This window comes from Mesoplodon bidens (genome assembly GCF_964165515.1).
Source record: "Mesoplodon bidens genome assembly, chromosome: 14".
NCBI classification, from domain to species: Eukaryota; Metazoa; Chordata; class Mammalia; order Artiodactyla; family Ziphiidae; genus Mesoplodon; species Mesoplodon bidens.
Genome location: NC_138170.1, coordinates 49215805 through 49234909, shown reverse-complemented (window position 1 = coordinate 49234909; position 19105 = coordinate 49215805). Strand labels below are relative to the sequence as shown.

Sequence of the window (19105 nt, the reverse complement as noted above, 5' to 3'; positions counted from 1 at the left end):
AGACATTTCTATTGTTTCAACCCCCCAGCTGGTGGTGCTTTGTTGCGGTAACCCTTGCACGCGCAGTGCAGAGACTGGTTCCCCACAAAGCAGGCTGGGAACCATGTGGCTGGACACCCTGAGCAGGCCTGCTGGGCTGCAGCGGGCGGGGAGGGAGGGCAGCAGCGCTGTACTCACAAGATGCTAGGCCCGGTGGCCCCCCGGAAGGCGCCATTGTGTATCTTCTCCAGGTGCACGTTTTCCTTTAGCTCCCTGTGGGGAAGGACAGTGTCCTCAGTGGAGTTTGCAGCTCATGTGTGAACAGTCATAGCTGTGCGCATGCGCAGTGAGAGCAGCCTGTGGGCATGGTGCTCAGGGGTCGAGGGGACAAGGCGGGGCTGTAGGTAAAATGAGAAAAAGACGTTCTTGTCCGGGGAGAAACTGTGAAATCGCTGGTGTGCTTGGCTCCGCCTTTCCTCTGCGATTTCCCCCTCGCTCAGTGGAACCCTTTGTCCTGCAACTTAAAGTACTCCCTACTTCTGTCCTGGAGTTGTGCACATTTACTACCAGGCAGCTGGGCAGGGAAGAAAATACTGCTCCAGTGTTCAAGGCCGAAGGGTGGAAGTGCAGCCCACTCTGCATCAGGCCGTCATGACCTTGGAGGGCTCAAGGTTTGTTCATAGTAATATACTGAGGTTTGCAAATTGTTTACTTAAAAGAGAAGTAGGGTCCATTCAAAGCTACCCCCTTTCATCATGTTAACTCTTTTTCTTTCAGCTGTGCATTGCTCAGTGGGTTAGAAAGCGGAGGAAGGACAGCCTGTATAGAAAATTCCCCCTACCCCGGGTGCCCCGCGGGTCTGTGCCCTGTGCCTGATCGTTGCCAGGTGTGTGTATTGTAGAAACAAAAGGGTTGAAGGCCACCGCTCTTCAGGAAGCCAAAAGCTGCAATGGGAGTAACTACCTGAGGGCTTCTGTTCCCTAAGCTCAAGACCGCTCAGGGTGAACTGCTCAGGACCAGCTGAGCCTAGCCCCGCTGAGCAGCTCCCGTCTGGGCCCTGACGCTGGTGTCTCCAAGGACAGGCCCCTCTCTGGGTGGACAAGGAAGCCGGGAGAGGAGTCCCTGGGCTCAGACTTGTCAGCTTACTTTTGATTGCTTTCTTCCTACAAGAGAAGGGTGGCGTCTCAAAGAGCATTCTGGAAAACGCTGGACAGTGGGCACAGTGTACATCCATTGCTGGTGTGATGATTTTGAGCATAGGACATGATTCTTCTGCACCACTGTTACAGTGGCAAAACAAATACACCAACACCCACTGCCCCCTCCCTTGCAGGATCCTCAGTAATTACCTGGTTCATCTCATAGCTTTACATCTTCTTCCTCGTCTTTCTGCAAGTCTCCACATCACCCCTGCCATTTAAAAACCATAAAAGCCCCTGCATCTCACTCCCTCGGTGGCTGTCTTCCACATGCTTCCACTAAGCGTTTTCCTCGGAAAGCCTCGGCCCTTTCATCACAGTGCACCCGTCAGTCTCACATTGTCCCATCCCCTGGGTGTATTTCCACTTTCAAAGTGATGAGGTTGTCAGAGTCAATTGCTGTTTAAAATCTAAATCAAAAGAAAAATCCTTCCCAAACCTCCATGGCTCTTCTTCCTGATTTGATTTGTTTTAATTATGTTCAGTTATGGTCATAAATCATTGAAACCGGGCTCTGTGAGCAAATAATCATCATGTCAGCCAGGTCAAATTAATTGTTCAAATTTTAGGACAGCATTTCTCATGTTTTATTAAAACTCAAGATCTTTTTGTATAATGATAACTCTGTATTATGTAAGCTGGTCAAAAATAAATCCAAAAGTTATCTACCACAGTTTCCTGGGGGTCGCTTTTGGGAACTCTCCCGAGTGGCATGGCCTTCTAGGTGTGAGAAGGTTAGGAAGGATGGCCTTTTGAAGTACAGTGGGAGAACTCCCCAGCTCCAGCCAAGGCTTCCCTGATGGGGGTGCTCTGGGAGTGGTAGGGCTGGGCTCTCGGATCCCTGGAGGTGTCTGAGGGTAACCTTCTGAAGCTGCTCGTCTCCACCCTGTCTGTCTTAGTAAGTAACGTATTTGAGAACTTTGTAGGGCTATGGTGTCATTGTTCTGAACAACTTTGGACAGGCCTTTATATGAGGAAGGTGTCAGAAATGGGGCTGGACACGCCCATAGTTGGAAACTTTTGCTTGACGGTTTTGAAAACTACTCCCTCTGCCCTGCTCAACCCTTCGATGAGTCTGCTTGCTCTTGGAAGAGAATTCAGACTCCTTCTCATGGCCCCTCAGTCCTGATGACTTGCTCCTGCTCCATCTCCAGCTTAATCTCATCCAGTGTTCCCTTTGCTGATGACCCTTAAGTCGCATTGGCCTCCTCTCAATTCTTGGAGTTTATCAACTTCTTTTCTTGCCCACCTCAGGACCTTTGCACATGCTGCTCCCTCCTTCTGTAATGCGCTTCGTCTGATGATTGCTAGTGTGGACTCCTTGTCATCCTTTAGGCTCAGCCTAAATATCATACCCTTGGTGAGGCTGTCCCTGAGCACCTAACCTAGAGTCAGTCTGCCCCTGGTACTCTCTCAGCTCTCAGGGATAGGTTATTTCCTTCACAGTATGTATCACTACCTGCAATAATTTCATTTATTTACTTGCCTTTTTCCTGTCTCTTCTGCTAGTACAGAAACTTCATTAGGGCAGGGACTGTTTCCACTGTTCCATTGTAGACACAGCACTTAACATAGTGCCTAATATATTGGTGATGCTTAATAAGTGTGTGTTGAATGAATAAATGAATGGAATTGACTTGTGTTCTTGGCAAACTGATTTGTGTTCTCGGCTTCCTCTTTCTGGCGACAGTGTGGTATGGGGAATACATACTAATGGGACTTTGGGACTTTTCTAAGTCCACACCCATTCTGGCGTCTCTAAAGCAGTTGAGACACTGCTGACCAAGGACCTCCCACCTTACGCTCTGCTTTCCCTGACCTCCCAAAGATGTACTCTGCTGATTAGCCTCTCACCTCTGCTTTTGCTCTGGCTTCTTTTCCTTATCTCTTGTTTCCCCCCAACTTTGTATTCAGTCCTCTTATTTTTCCTCCTTGTGCAGGTGACCTCAGCCACAAAGGACTTCACCCGTCCCCTCTCCTCAGGTAATTCTGACTTCTGTGTCCCTAGCCCTGGCCTGCCCCTTCCAGCCCTCTGGCCTCCCTGCTAACCCATGAGCCAACCTTCTTTAAGCACCCCTCTCACACTTCCTATCCCAGGACTTTCAACGGCTTATTTTCTACAGAAGAGAGTCCAAATTGTTTACTCTAGCATCTAAGGCCCTTCCTGCTTTGTCTCTAACCCACATCTAGGACTTTCTAAAAGGTACTGTTTTCTGGTCTTTGAGCACATCCCATGCATCCTCCTCTGGGCTGTTCTTCTTGTCCTCTGACCGGAGCGCATTTTCCTTCCATCTTTGCCTGTCCAAGTTAGGCTCAGCTCAAAATCTACGTCTCTCATGAGGCTTTCTCTAATTTCCTTCTCTTCTGCCTTTGAAATCTCAGAGGACTTTACCTCTCTCAGGCCAGGCACCATATTTTGCCTTCTGTTTTAGTAACTACTTAGTGTACAGTTTATATACCATTTGGAGATGTTTCTTCCTAGGCTGTAAGCTCCTGCAGGGCAAACACCAGGGCTTCTTCATCTTCATTTCCCCTCAAAGTATAGCATGTTCCTTCAAACACAGCTGATGCTTGGCAAACACTTGTTGAGTGAATAACAGAATGAGGCATCTGAGAGTACTGTGCCAGGAGAGGATAAGCCTCTGAATTTAATTTGGCAGAAACAGATTCGATTGGCCAGAGTGAACCCTGCGTTGAATTCAAGTCAACAAGAAAATGAGGGAAAATCCACTCCATGGTAGGAAGGACAACTGTTTAAAAAGCTACCATTCCTGGAGCACTTAGTATATGCCAGACCTGTGCTAACTGCATAAAAATACAATCTTATTGAATTATCATTCATTCATAATTAACTATATAATGTAACAAATAATAAATGAGCACGTACTCTATGCCAGGCACTGTGCTAAGTACTGAGGATGCAAAACAGACCTTTTCATTTTGGTGGTGGTATCCTCAAAAGAAGCCTATTAGCAGCTCCATTTTATGGATGAAAACACCATGGTTTAGATTGGTTGAGTAACTTGCTCAAGGTCAAGGTGATAAATAATGGGATTGGAGTTTGAGTCCCAGTTACTGACTGTTAGATCCATTCTCTTCTCCACCAAGCTATATAACATGGTATCCATATAATAGGGTCTTTGGTTAATATTTGTAGTTAAAATAAATACTATATTGTGTAGACTTATGCTACTTCAGACTGGCAGCATCAGCATCTCCTGGGAGTTTGTTAAAATTTCAAATTCTCGGGCCCTACCCTAGACCCACTGAATTAAAATGTCTGGGGGTGGGGCTCAGGAACCTGTGTTTTAGCAGTCTCCATGTGGTTCCTATGTGTGTTAAAGTTTGAGAAGCACTGGTGTAGACCATGGTTTATACATATGGCTTGTTTATTATTAAAAGCCTTTTCATTTGTTTGTTTTCCTTAACTCTGGCTTTAGTTGAGCCTTTCATGTGCTATTAGGTTTTACTGTACACAGGTGTATGGTGATTGTCACCTTACCCGGTAGCTGTCATGGTTCAAGCAGCCTCTGCCCTGGCCCTGCGAGCTTTGTGAATGAGCCCCTTTTTTAGAAAAGGAGCCATAGAAAGAAAGACAGGTTGAGAACAGTGAAGGGAGCAGTAGAGATGCTTCTCTAAAGTTGAAGGCTGTTAACACTGGGGACTGGGGTAGGATGTGGTGAAAACACAGGGCTCCCTCACCTTGTGGAACATGAGCTCCTTACTCCCCCCTGTATCCCCCCGCCCCCCAGCCCGCAGCAGTAAGGAGATGAGCTTCTGTGTGGGCCTGTTGTGGCTGAATCGGCTGGTAAATGGCATTATCCGATTTCTCTGCAGTGGGGCCGGGAGGAAGAATTTCTTCACTGAAATCACACTGCCTCTAACACACCATTGACCCGAGCGAGGGGACTAGAGAGGGAGGCTGTGAGGTGGGGGAGCCTAAAGTAGGGTGTTGAATATTTCAGCAAACTGTCAACTTCAATGTATGCAGGCTGCATCCATCTTCGATATCAGGGTGCTCTGTGGTTTCCAGCCAGCCAGTTGCCTAGTAACATGCGTGCCACACTGAGGACCAGCCACTTGAAAGTTTATTTTTGTCCTGAGTTAGTTGCTGAAGATTGAATGTGATCTGGTAGCCAGAGTAATATCTCATTGTTATTCATGAGCTGGGGAAATAAGCACATACTTACAGGGAAATCAGCGTTGTCCCATTGAATGCATGACTTTGTATTTCTTCAAATCCATTTCCATATAGTTTTCTAAGGAGGGAGGAGAGAGGTTTTAGGAGCGAAAGAAACACAGTTTGGAATCACACATTCTTCCTTCTGTGACATTTATTACTAAGATAATAACTGGCATTTACAATATCTAGCTCTGTTTCTCTAACATTTTAGATCCTCGGGGCCTGCTGAGATGAAACTGTTTTCTCGCTCTAGTTGGCTTCCACCTCTACCGCCAGCACCACCACCAATTTGTTAAGTGTTTATTAAGTGCCAGATATTGATCAACCATTCTACATATTTATGATATAATCCTCATCGTCACTTCCATTGCTCTGGTCAGAAACCTAAGCCTTCATGTTGTTGTGTAGCTTGCTTACGGTCAGAGAAAACAGTGGCAGAACTGGAATGTGAGGCTAGAGCTGCCTAACACTCAAGTCTCGAGTCTGGTTCTACAGGCCTATCTGGGCATATGGGCTTTCTGGGTCGCCGAAAGCTGAGGGCAGGAGAAGGCTCCAGTACTGAGTGTTTCTTTTTCTTGGATGAGTCTGTGGTTTTGCTGATGCCACATTTTGTTCCACAACCAAGATTTCAATGTCTGTAAACAGTTCTTTAAGACTCATTAGTGGATAGTGAAATCAATTTAGTTGGGTACAATCAGTCTTAAAAAAAATGAAATAGAACAGAATGGAACAAAATGGAAAATGTTAGAGTATGTTGCATGTAATCGGGGTAGTACTCTTTCTGAAGTTTTGTTCCACCATTTTTGAATGTTATGTACATATAAGTATATGTATGCATATATACATATAAATCTGCCCAGAACAAGACATAGGAGACTCCTTAGAACACAGATGCTGGGAAACGTTAGAGGCAGAAAAGAGCTTGGAGAGGAGCGAGCGGCAACCCTTCATTTGACAGAGAAGGAAAGAAGCTCAGAGAAGAAAGTGATTTGTCTAAAGTTCACAGTAGGTGGAAATGAGACCAGAACACACTGTGCCTGGGGCTACTTCCAGCACAGCAGTTTTGCTGGGTGATTTGACTCTTCTTCTCTGAGATAGCCACACGGCCCCTCTTCCTCCTCCTGTAGAGGTATGTTTGATGTCATGTTCTCGGTGTGGGCTTTCCTGGCCACCCTATTTAAACTGTCCCCCCAGCGTTCCAGCATTCTCTGTCTCCCTTCTCTGATTTGCTTTATTAGCATCTGACCCACGATTATATTACTGTCTGCCTCCCCAGCAGAATGTAACCTTTATGAGAGCAAGGATTCAAACTGTTCTGTTCATTGCAGAATCCCCTGCATGTAGAACAGTGCCTGGCGCCTGGGAGGATTAAAGTAAATATATGTTAAATGAATTGGATGAACAAATGGTTATATATAAGATGAATTTCTCACTGTAAATCATGGTCAAGCAAGTTTGAAAGCCACAGTCTCAAATAGAAATATTTGTGTAAGTTCTTTATGAACAATGCTGTGAGACTCAAGTGAGAAAGGGCTGTGGTGTGATATAAAATTAAGCCGCCGCATCTGGCCAGGTGCTAGCTTCCCTTTACAGGGTTGCTGGCAGCTGCACGCCCATGTCAGGGACAGATTGAGGGTGACATGAGAAACAGTTTAGACACAGTCTCCACCTACTCCTCCAGGTGGCTGCTGTCCACAGGGTTTCTCTAGCCTTTGTTAAATAAAACAAGCGTGGGATTTAATTTCATTGTATGTGTATGTGTGTAGTGTGGATGTGTGTAATATGTATGTATATAGTGTGTGTTTGTGTGTGTGTGTGTTTGGGGGGCGTCTCTTTCCATCAACACACCTGAGACAAACCAGCATATAAATAAGTATAGTTGGGACTCAGTGTTGAAGCCTGATACTTGAACACTGAAATTCAGAAAATATAGAGATTACAAAATAATGGAGTTCAAAGAGAGCAGGGGAGCCTATTTAATTCATTTTGTTAAACCCCCAGATCTCTCATAATGCTTGCTACCTAACATGAGTTCAGTCAACAGGCTGGGTGGAGCAGTGGCCTTGCCCTTCCACGGGAGGAAGAGCCTTGTCTGGCTTCCCCTGCTCTCATGGGCTTCCTTCTGGAATTCTTCTGAGTTTACAGCTTCACACATGAGCTCTTAACTATATTCTGTAATGGATTATTGGATGCCATTTTTCAATAGTTTTCTGTCCCCATTTATATTGTAGAATCCGAGGGGATTGGTATTTGGTTTATCTCTGTTGCCTTGTGGAATTACACACAACTTTCACACAATCCCACTAGAATTCTCTTTTTATTTTACACTTAGAATATTGTTCTTTGGCAGTCTCTTGTCATTTTGGGGATTGAATTCCTTTACAGTAATCTCTTTTAGATGAAGAAATCATACCTGTCTTTTCTCTGGACTTCTTTGAAACTGGATTTCTTAGAGTCTAGGCCAGTGTTTGTCAAATCATTCTCCTCCATCCACTGAATAGGAATCATCTGGAGCTGCTGGCCACAAATGCAGATGCAGACCTACTGACCAGGTGCACTGCAGACCTACAGAATCAGAACCTGGCCGTGGTATCCAGGAAAATGCACTTTTATAACAAGCTCTCCCACTAAGCTTTGGGCATGCCACTTTGGGACCTTGCCCTAGGGTATAACATAGGATGGTGCAGCTCTCATTATTTCCATAGTGCAAATCAGATGGTCTGCTGGACAGAATTGGTCCCCTTACTGCTTTCTCTACCTTCTTAGTTGTGGAACTACATGTGTAGAAAAAGTAGCCCCTACCGTGCTTTTAGCAAAGCAAAGCTGCCAGCACTTGTCTGGATGCCCATTCCTCATCACTGGTATGTGATACCATGATCCTACTTTTGATACATATTAGGATTTTATACTTAGCTTTTTTTTTTTTTATACTTGGCTCTTTTGGTGGGGCTTACAATGCCATTGCTCTAAGTGCAGCCTCGCAGTTAAGTCTGCAAGCCCTGAACCCAACTACCTGGGCTTGGATCCCAGCTCTACTACCTATGAACTGAGTTACTTTGGGCAATTTACTTAACCTATCTGTGTCTCAATTTGGTAATCTGAAAACAGAGATGATAATAATAGTCTTGACCTCAAAAGGCTGTTGTAAGGATTAAAACAGTAAACATACATTGAGTACTTAGAAATAGGTTCTGGAACAAAGTAAATGCTTAATGTGTTGCTCCTATGATTCTTCTTCTTCTTATACTTAACAGTGGCTTCCAGCTGTCTGGCCAGAACAGAGAGAAAGATCTCCCTTTCCATGCTCTGGACAGCATGTCATGAAATGCAGTGACCTGTTTAATTGAACTGTCATTCTCCTCTATTGAGGTAGGGGCCTTTCTTCTCCTGGGTAGAGCAGGTCAGTTCAGTGGCCTGGGCTGCCCCGAATGTACTCATTCTCCGGGGGCCCTCAGCTACCTTTGGTCTATGCTGGCACCATTGACATTTTTGTATTTGGACATTTTTTATGTCTTAAAAAAATTTTTTTTTATAGCCTGGGTTCTGCTTCTTTCAACTTTCCAAAGAAAATGGCTCACCATTTCCTTTTCAGCTACTGCTCTTCGGCTCTGTTCTTAACGTTTGCAGACAATAGAATGTGCTGCCTTGTTTTGATTGAAAGAGTGGCTTCCTTACTTTGGAGAAATTACAGATGTGAGTGGGAAACCTCATGCTATCAGGGCTGCACAATGCTTTAAATGCCCTTTAAAACATCTGGAGAGTCACTTCACATAGCTTTTTTCTAAAACATCGTGGTGTCAGAATTAAATGAGGCGGCTTCCTTTGCTTTGAGGATGCTGTCACGGGCATAGAAATGAATTTTTCTCTCTCCTCTATTATAATAGCTGCACCTTACTTTAAAGCATTGTCTACATTCTCTATTCAAATGTCAGAAATTTTGACTCAAACAGAGAGAATGGCACCTTTTTATTCAAAATAAGATTTGGGCTTTAGAACTTAATCACAGATGACACTCTAATTCTGAATACTGCCTTATAGCAAACTCCAAATATTCCTGGGGCTTTAAAGGCATTTCTGGGGTTATATTAGCAGTCTTAGACATTCTGCCATAGTTCCCACTTGATCATGTAGCCACTTAGTTTTTGGATGATTTCAAAGAAGAAAGCCTAATATAGGTTTACAGATCCTTGGGGTCTCAAAAAGTGACCCCATTGAATGGGGAGGTACCTCACACCTTAGGATCTGGGGTCTTCCCATGTCTTTACTGAGGACACAGAAGACATATAAGATCCATGTCCTTGAGAGGCTTATAATCTCAATGGGTGAAAACATGAAGTAATGAAAGAATAATACAAGCCAGTAGACATTCCTTGTGAGCATGTGTGGTACACAGAAATGAGAAGTCCTCTTGGGTTGGGGAAGTCAGAGAGGCTGCATGGTGGAGCTGAGACTTGAGTCAGACCTTGCAGAATTAGGAATATTTGTTACTGAAGGGGAAAGCATACTATTTTAGAAAATATGCCTTGTGGTAGTATATCTATAAGCAAATTTTTATCAAATGACTATATAAACACCATCCTAAAGAAGAGGGATCCTATCCTATCCATCACCACTTTCTTCATGCAGTACTTGCTGAAGTCCTTTTATATCTGAATGATTCCTCATGTATGAAGACACTTCTTTAGTGGATACCCTGGCAGTCATTGTATGGATAACTGTCTCTGGTCACTACTATATGCTGCCATGACCCTACTTTTGGATGTTATCAGAATTTCCCCATTTCTGTGGAGCTCACAGTCTCTATAGTAAGGGATTCCTCTCTCTGATATGAGCATGCCTCTTGCTTTTCAGCAGTACTGAGTTTTTATGTTTCCCTCCACCACAGCCAAGTTCATGTCAACTTACAACATGCAACAATAAAAAGGTGACAGGTATCTAAAATAATGATGACAGCAATGCAGTATAATATATTGAATAAAATTTTAGAAAAATCCATGTTTCATAGTGATGCTTAAAAAGAGAGCAAGTCACTATGGAGAACAGTATGGAGGTTCCTTAAAAAACTAAAAATAGAACTACCATATGACCCAGCAATCCCACTACTGGGCATATACCCTGAGAAAACCATAATTCAAAAAGAGTCATGTACCACAATGTTCATTGCATCAGTATTTACAATAGCCAAGACATGGAAGCAACCTAAGTGTCCATAGACAGATGAATGGATAAAGAAGATGTGGCACATATATACAATGGAATATTACTCAGCCATAAAAAGAAAAGAAGTTGATTTATTTGCAGTGAGGTGGATGGACCTAGAGTCTGTCATACAGAGTGAAGTAAGCCAGAAAGAGAAAAACAAATACCATATGCTAACACATATATATATGGAGGCTAAAAAAAAAAAAAGTTATGAAGAACCTAGGGGCAAGACAGGAATAAAGACACAGATGTAGAGAATGGATTTGAGGACACGGGGAGGGGGAAGGGTAAGCTGGGACGAAGTGAGAGAGTGGCATGGGCTTATATATACTACCAAATATTAAATAGATAGCTAGTGGGAAGCAGCCACATAACACAGGGAGATCAGCTCAGTGCTTTGTGACCACCTAGAGGGGTGGGATAGGAAGGGTGGGAGGGAGAAGCAAGAGGGAATAGATATGGGGATATATGTATATGTATAGCTGATTCACTTTGTTATAAAGCAGAAACTAACACACCATTGTAAAGCAATTATACTCCAATAAAGATGTTAAAAAAAAAGAGAGAGAGAAAGAGGGAAAGAGAGGAAAAGGAAAAAGAAGGAAACCTTTTATACAGAAGAGGGCTGGCTGATAAATGTAGAGGAGTGATAACTTTAAATCTATCATTTTGTAGCTCTCTATATAATAACTGAATAATGAACAGATGCTGAAACCACTGGGTGAAAGGTTGTTGGCCAACTCGATAGTCACATGAACTCAGAGTATCCCACAATGGTTTACTTATTTATGACAAAGGGAAAAATGTGCCCTTACAGTGAAGAGGTCTGGCAATCACCACCTTAACCAGATGGCCAAGGAGTGGCACAACATGACACAATGGGCCTCCTGGTTTGATGCAGTGGGAGACGTATAACCTCCCCTTTGCAGTATTCTTGCAGAAATGTTGACCGGAATCTAATCAGGACAATGCAGTCAGATGAGTCCTGACAACTGGCCTGGGCCCTCAAAGGAATTAGTGTCATATAGAACAGAGGAAGGCAGGGGGGCAGTTCTCAGGAGGGGGGGGAATGGGAGGTAAGGTTGGGAGGACAAAGGGGCATAACAGTAAAAATGCAATGTATGAACTTTGAATTCTGACTTTAAAAAAATCTATAAAAGACATTTGCATTTGAATATAGACTGTAGGTTGGATGATGTCATTAAATCCATGCTGATTTTCTTAGGTGTAACGGTGTTGTAATGTAGAACGTTTCTGTTTAAGGAGATACATGCTGAAGAATTTAGGTAGGAAGTGTCATGATGCCTATAGACTTCTTTTGGATGGTTTGGCAAGAGGGAAATGTGTTGTATAAACTTAGCTATCTAGAGATGGAGTGGGTGTGGTAAGCTGTTAATAGTACGTGAAACTAGGTAAGGTGTACAGGGCTACTCATAGTGCAGTTTTTTCCACTTGTCAGTGGAAAGACGAATGGATTCCATTTGTCAGTTAAAATTTCCAAAATAAAAAATGTTTAAAAAGAGATGATGACACACGATGTTTTCATGATGGTCTGAAATAACTGGCTTGCTGAATATGAGCTTTTAAGTGGTGGTACAGTGTAGTTGACACAATGTAATCGAATTTGCACAAGGAGGTATTAATAATCCCACTGGAGAGACAGAGTCAGAGGCATGTTGCCGTGGTGTGACTTGACTAAGGCTGGTTAGACTCAGAGCCAGGACTGGAAGCCAGGCTTTCTACTTTAGTGCCCAATAGTCCCTCCACTGCAGCTTGTCACAGGTGTAGCTTGGAGTCTTGTCATCCTTTGCCAGGTCACCCTTCTCCGAAGGGTCTTAGAGAATTAATTGCTGTGATCTTTCCTTCTCTGTGTAGAGTTCAGACATGAATCAAGGTTGACTCCTTTTTGAGACTGGTGTGATAAGTCATCTAGAATATTTGAAAGGTGGTGCAGCCAAACCCTGCTCATTCAGGGGGGAACATTTCAAGGTAGCCTCCTGAGGCGATTTAATGAAAAGCCAAATTGGCTATGAAGGGACATAAAAGCATAATGCATAACTTTAGCATTAGCCCCACTGAGCTTCTTGAGCATCAAGTGAAGTGTTTTGTTTTCATTAAATGAGCTCACACTTGGTAAAGATCTGGGTGGGGGGAGGACAGGAAAAGTTCCATGAAAACCAAAATCTCAAATACTACTAATAATGAAAAGAGAAGGCTTGCTTTCATTATTTTCTAATTAGAGAGTTGAACTTTATAGCTGAGGAAATAAGGCTTTCCTCTTTGAACGTAATACCCTTTTCCAACGGGGTGCTTGCACATGGTCCTTCACTTACGGAAGGGCCCATTCAGCTGAGAACAAGTGCCAAGCAAATGACTAATCACTTCCTTCCAGATGAAGGGCCGAGAGTGAGGAGGGGGTGGAAGCACAATGCCAATGCGCGCTCCCAATGCACGCTCTCTGGGAGGGATGGAGCTGCAGTCCTCATTAACTTCAGAGGTGGGGCAGTTATGCCCTGCTGGTAGGCACTGTTCTTCTTAAACTCATAATGGAAATAAGTTAATGGCCCCTAATAAAACCACTGTGCAGCTCTTGTGTACCAGTGCTGAAATGTGATGTGTGAGAAGAAATCTTTAGTTGTCCCTTGGCTTCGGTGGGGTGGCCCCATCTTGTGAGTTATAGACCCCTATGGGTTATCTCAACATTCATTTTCTTATTGGTCTTCTTCCACATCTTCTGCTCTTTCATTCTTATTCCACTCCACCCCCATTGCTGTGCATGTATCTGGGAGGAGTACCTATTGGTTCCTGCTTATTTTTAGATTTAGGTGAAAATCAAAGGGAGTATTGGATATTTGTGATCTTTGAATTAAAGTCTACTCTACTGAGCGGTTTCTTCTTAATACTTTTTTCAGGGTTATTTCTAAGCCTTTAGCCCCTTATCACTGCATTTAAAACCCTTTGCAATCCAGTGACTCCTCCACCCCTGCCATTCATCTAAATGTATTTTCCATTTCTTAAGCAGGATGTTTACTCCCAATAAGTATGCCTCATCCCATTTTCCTCCTTCCCACAGCCATGCTTTTGCTCATGTCCACTTGGAATATTCATTCCCCTTTTCTTGGTATGTGGTATCACAAAATGGGTAAGGCCATGACTCTGGAGCCAAGACTGTCTGAGTCTAAAGCTTGACCTTGGCCAAATTAGTTAAATTCTCAGTGCCTTGGTTTCCTCATCTAAAAGTGGGGCTGATAGTTCCTACCTCATAGGGTGGCTGCGAGACTAAAATGAGTTTAAAAAAGTACTTTAAAACAGTGTCAGTGCTATATAAATATTAGCTGCTTTTATCACTTTTACTCATACAAATGTTACTGATTCTACAAGGTCTAACACAAGTCTGCAGCCTCTCTGATTCTCCAGCCCAAGAGGACTTCTCCAATACTTCTCATTTCTGTGTACCAGACACTCACAGTGAATGTCTAGTGGCTTGTATTATTCTTTCCTTCTTTCATGTGTTCCCCCATTGAGATTATGAGCTTCTCAAAGACATGGATCTTATTTGTCTTTTGTGTCCTCAATAAAGACGTGGAAAGACCCCAAATCCTAAAGCGTGAGGTACCTCCCCACTCAGTGTTTGCTCTGTAAATGCCCTGTTTCTGACAGGGGATATGATGAATGAGTAGTTCCAGATCCGTATACAATGGTGAGTCAGAAACACTTTCTAAACAGCTGGAAGAGCTACAGTACATGAGGGAAATGGAGGAGTAGAAAGACTGTAGAGAAGTTTTTCTAGGGTCTAGTCTCGTTTCTGGTGTTCAAGAGTTTTAAGTTAAGAATTTGAGTTATTTTGAAACGATTTTTGGTTGCTGCTCTGTATTCTTTTGATTGCAACACTCTGAGTCAATGCTGTATTGGCCACAGCTTTGTAACATGACACTTGCGTGTGTTGAACTACACCTACACAAAGTAAAAGTACTATTCAAATGCAGTGTACCGTTGATACCAATTTCTAGAATCCACTGTATAGAAGAGAGTCCTCTGAGATGGTCACTTCTCTTGTTTCGCAACTACCTCCTCATCTCAGGGTCACCCAATGCACGCTCTCTCTTTCTTTAAGGACATTTAAGCTCATTTATGGCCTCATCACAGATCCTGCCATGGACTGTAACCAAAGCAGAATGAGTGAGAGGATGTGGATGTGGGGAGCAGGGTTGAACACTTGTCACTGGGCTTTGGACATAAATGAGGTGTGGTACCCAGGATACTGCCTCTGAATGGTGGGGCAAAGGAAGGTGCCCCATGTAAAGATGGCAGGGATCCCAGGGGAAGGAAGCCAGGCAGGTGTACAGTGAAGAGAATGAGTTGGGTTATCTTAGTATGATGCCCCTTGAACTTTAACGTGCATGTGAATCACTTGGAATCTTATGAAAATGCAGATTCTGAGTCAGTAGGTCTGGGATGGGCCTGAGAGTCTGCATTTCTAACCAGCTCTCAGAAGATGCTGTAGATGCTTGTCCATGGACCATACCTTTAGTAGCAAGGCCTTAGGAAAGAGCATGAAAGGGATAGGCCTGTGAGCCTGATAACCTGATAAGTGACTGCCAGATAAAAAGACACTATTTTCAGGTATTCAAGGATTTAGGGAATGGGCATCGATGGTGTCCCTTCAGAAGCAAAGTGAGCAGGTTCTAAGGGGAGGGTGAAAAATGAGAGAGAGAGAGAGAGAGAGAGAGAGCGAGCAGGGTCTATTGATCAACTACTCTACCTACTTGGAGAATATCCTTTCAAACTCTTCTCAGTTGAAACTTGAAATTTCTGTGCTCTCTTTTAACCAGGGCAGCGACTCCCCTCCAGGCTGTCTCTTCTTAGCTTCAAAGCAGTCCACTGATGCAGTGAACAATTTCATCAGTTGGAAATTTGGTCACTGTAAATCCTCAGGGCCCATTTGATTAATTTTGAACTTAACGGGTTGGTTGATTGTCATGTGAACATGTGACCTAGCTGCCACCCCACACAACTCCTCTCACCCTTGGCACTTTAGGTCAAAAAGAATGTCACCAGAGAGTTAGGAACATGGTAAAAGATGAGAAAGAGCCCACCTCAAGCTAGAAGTGGGGATGGCAGGAACTGTATGGCAGAGCGTGAATCTGCGAGTTTACTCACAGTGTTATGGATTCGTTATTCATCCCTTGAAAAGCGTTTCCTGGTACGGTGGTTATGTGTAAGTTATCACAAATTTCCCTGAGGAATGAAATGAGAAATATTTACTTTCCAAATTTCGGATGCAAATAGGAAACTGTTATGCATAGCAATCAGCCTGGTACTTACAGAATGAAATTAAATTCAGAGGAGAAGATCTTCGTAACATCTGGAAGCTTTCGGATGCCTGTGTTACAGATGCTCCTGTGGTTTGGGGCAGGGTGGGAATGTGGGCAGAGTGAGTAAGAGTGATTGTTATTAAGGAATAAAGATAAAAACGGTAGGAAGGCACTTTGTAATACTGTTTTCACATTAAATTTAAACATATGGAGTTTGGCTTTATCAGTAACGCTTCTAGCTGCTGAAGATCATCAGAATTTAACAGCCCCGAACACTGTGGGCGTAGTTACTCTAATGACTCCTATTTAGAGATCTAGGGGATGGGACTAAACTTCTAAGTCTTTTTCATTTACGTCTGTAAAGATTTCCAGCCTGTCTTTTTACTATTGCATCAATTGCATTTTCGTACTGTATTGCATTCCATTTCCTTTTGCTAACTAGTTTATTCCGTGCTCTTGATGGTTCCAGAAAGCATCTCACTACTTTAGAACAGGTTTTAACTCAAACACTTCAGGAGGATTAATCTCCATGTGAGAAATCCATTTCTTCATTATTAAAAATCTCCCTTTATTTAGCTACCTTGCGATTCATGGAGTTCTTCCTTGTATCTCACTGAGATCATTAAACATTCTTTGGGTTATTGGAGCTACTCAGGACTCCTCTTCTTTTCCTCCCACCTTTTATTAAGCCTTCAAAGAGGAGAGAGGCTTCAGTGATAGGTTAAATTGAAGGATATTTTATTACACAGAATGGGACTGGAGTCCAGGCATCTGGATCTCCCCCCAGTCGCGTTTTAAATTCACCAGTCATGGACACTGGACAACTGAAGTGAACTGCCCGGCACTCTGGTGACAATGAAAGGAAGCCATCTTTCTCTTTTGGATCACTCTGGTTCTCTTCCTTACCTGTTACCCCAGATCACACAGAATCCTTGCCCTGTCTGTGGCTGGTGAAGGCAGTGTGGGCTTGAACTGCAGTGTGTACCGGGGTTGGGGGAATATTGCTTTTTAGGGGTGAAATGCTATTTAATAAAGACAATGATTCTTCGATAACAAGGGGCTGCAGTGGTCAAATTTGGTTCTGGGATTTTCTTATGTTTTTCCAAAGTAGTTGATGCTGCGGATACTTATGGGTCCCATAGACCCCTTGGAGGTCTGGAAAAGCCGAACACTTGGGTTAGGAATCATCATCCAGTGTTAGAGCTGCCGAAGGAGCTACACTCGTGCCCATCCCCCAGGACAGGACTGCTTGGATGTTGTGGAACACTAGAGAGGTGTCTGCCCCTCCTCCTCTTTTTTTTTTTTTTCAGCTGGTAGGGGTTTTGGACTTTGCATCCTCTAGAGATTTTATGAAATTTAATTCATCAGGAAGAAGAGAGAATGGACATCTGTGTTAGAGGGTTAAATGTTCATTTTTTTCTGTGTGAATAAGTGATTACTTGATATATGAGAAGATCCATGGTGATTAATTTATAGGTTTGTATCAAGTTTCAGGAATTCTGGTTTTGCTGGCAAGGTAATGAATCTGCTGGGCTACAGTGGTACTTAACTTATAGTTCTAACTAGTGGACTTAATAAGTTTTAATGGGAAATAGAAAATAATGATTTCTCTTATATGGCACAGTACCTACCTCAAAGTAATGCTTTAAAACTTTTCACTTAACGAATGAATGAACACATGAGAGAAAGGAGATCAATAATTTTCAACCAGGGATGGGGATCAAATCAGAATTGCCTCTTCCACTTTCACCTATGCTCTCTCTGCCTCACCACCTCACCTTAGAGATTCCGATTTACCCTTTTTAAAGTGTCCTGACCTCCCTGTTCCACGCCCACCGTCACTTTGAAAATCATTGCAAAGGGGTGATATTCTTCTTGGATGTTTGGGACGGAGAAAATGTTGGGAACCACTTACGTGTATTTGAAAGCACCCAGCATGGTAGCTGATAAGAAATGCTGATTAAATTTTAATCAGAGGGCTGAAGACAGACATGCAGATAATGCTAAGTATGTGGTTTAAAAATTCTCTCCAACCTTTTAATTGTTTAGGTTTTCATCAGATGCCCATGTTCCCCTCCCCAGTTGCTTAAAAAGGAAAATTCCTCACAGGTATTTTAACCGGGGGAGATTTGTAAATGCTCCAGGCTCAATGTACACCAGATTTTTAGTGTTCTGGATCAGTCTGTAAAGAGAAATGGAAAAACAGGCAGCAGTTTAATAGATGTGTTTCGTTTGGAATGCACAAGGTCATGGTCACCAGAGGATGCTGGCTGAAAGTGGCATCAACAAAATCAAGTGACTTTCCTGTGCTTGAGGGGAGCTCCAGGGACCCTGGGGATAGAAACGGAATGGTGAGAGCTAGTTGGCTATTGCCAGGAAGCTCTGCTTTCAACCTCTTGCTGAGATAGGTGTAAGCATCATAGCTGGCAGTCTGTTCCATTCTCCCTTGCACCCCCTGAGGAAGCACCAACATCCAGGGCTCCTGGCCAGCTAGGTCGTGCCCCACCATGGAGCCAGCACACGGGGGTGATGGGAGATTCCATTCCCAGGAGAAATGAACAAATTGGCTACTTGTCCTTGTAGGCAAACTGGTCGTCTTTGTAGTGTGCTGGCAGTCACACTGACCAGTTATCCAGATGGGCACTCAGTCTTTGTAAAAGCCCAGGGCAGAGGCCGGGGCCTTGGATTGGGTTTTTTTTTTTTGTCCATTCTATAGATAATTGGTTGTGTGATGATGCCAAGCCTCCTAACTTCCCGGAGCTAATGCTCCCTTCTGTAAAATTAGAATAATAATAGCACTCTTCCTACCTCACAGGTTGGCAGGTAGTGAGTAACATAATAGGTAGAGATAATGTACAAGGCAGGGCTTTGCAAAATATAAACGTACAGCCATAATACCACAGTGGCGTTATTGCTCTTCTCCCTAGTTCCCCAGTGACTTTGGGAAGCAGCCACATTTACTGGGTTCTGTCTACTTTGGATTCAATAAAAGGTAGTACATGCATTTGGCTTTTTTTAACCCATGCAGCAACCACCTAAGGAAATGATAATTACTCTTGTTCTGTAGAGAAAATCTAGTGTATTGGTTAGGTGGACGGACTCTGGAGTCAGCTTGGTTTTACATGCTGGTTTTACTAACTGTATGGCCTTGGATACATCACTTAAAGCTTGGTTTCCTCATAGTGTGGTTTCTGAGCAGTAAATGTGTGTGTCGCGATCGCAGTAAG

The 19105-nt window shown here is 43.4% G+C and overlaps 1 protein-coding gene across 1 annotated transcript in view; it reads right to left on the bottom strand.

Annotated features, from left to right (window-relative positions):
- LHCGR (luteinizing hormone/choriogonadotropin receptor) overlaps positions 1 to 19105 on the bottom strand; it is a gene marked incomplete at its 5' end in the record, with an annotated part of 64047 nt that overhangs the window by 21298 nt on the left and 23644 nt on the right. The window contains 5 exons of the mRNA XM_081254305.1: positions 178 to 252; positions 5369 to 5437; positions 15724 to 15801; positions 15889 to 15963; positions 17986 to 18060. Of these exons, the coding sequence (XP_081110431.1) occupies positions 178 to 252; positions 5369 to 5437; positions 15724 to 15801; positions 15889 to 15963; positions 17986 to 18060 (372 nt within the window). The remainder of the gene's footprint in view (positions 1 to 177; positions 253 to 5368; positions 5438 to 15723; positions 15802 to 15888; positions 15964 to 17985; positions 18061 to 19105) is intronic.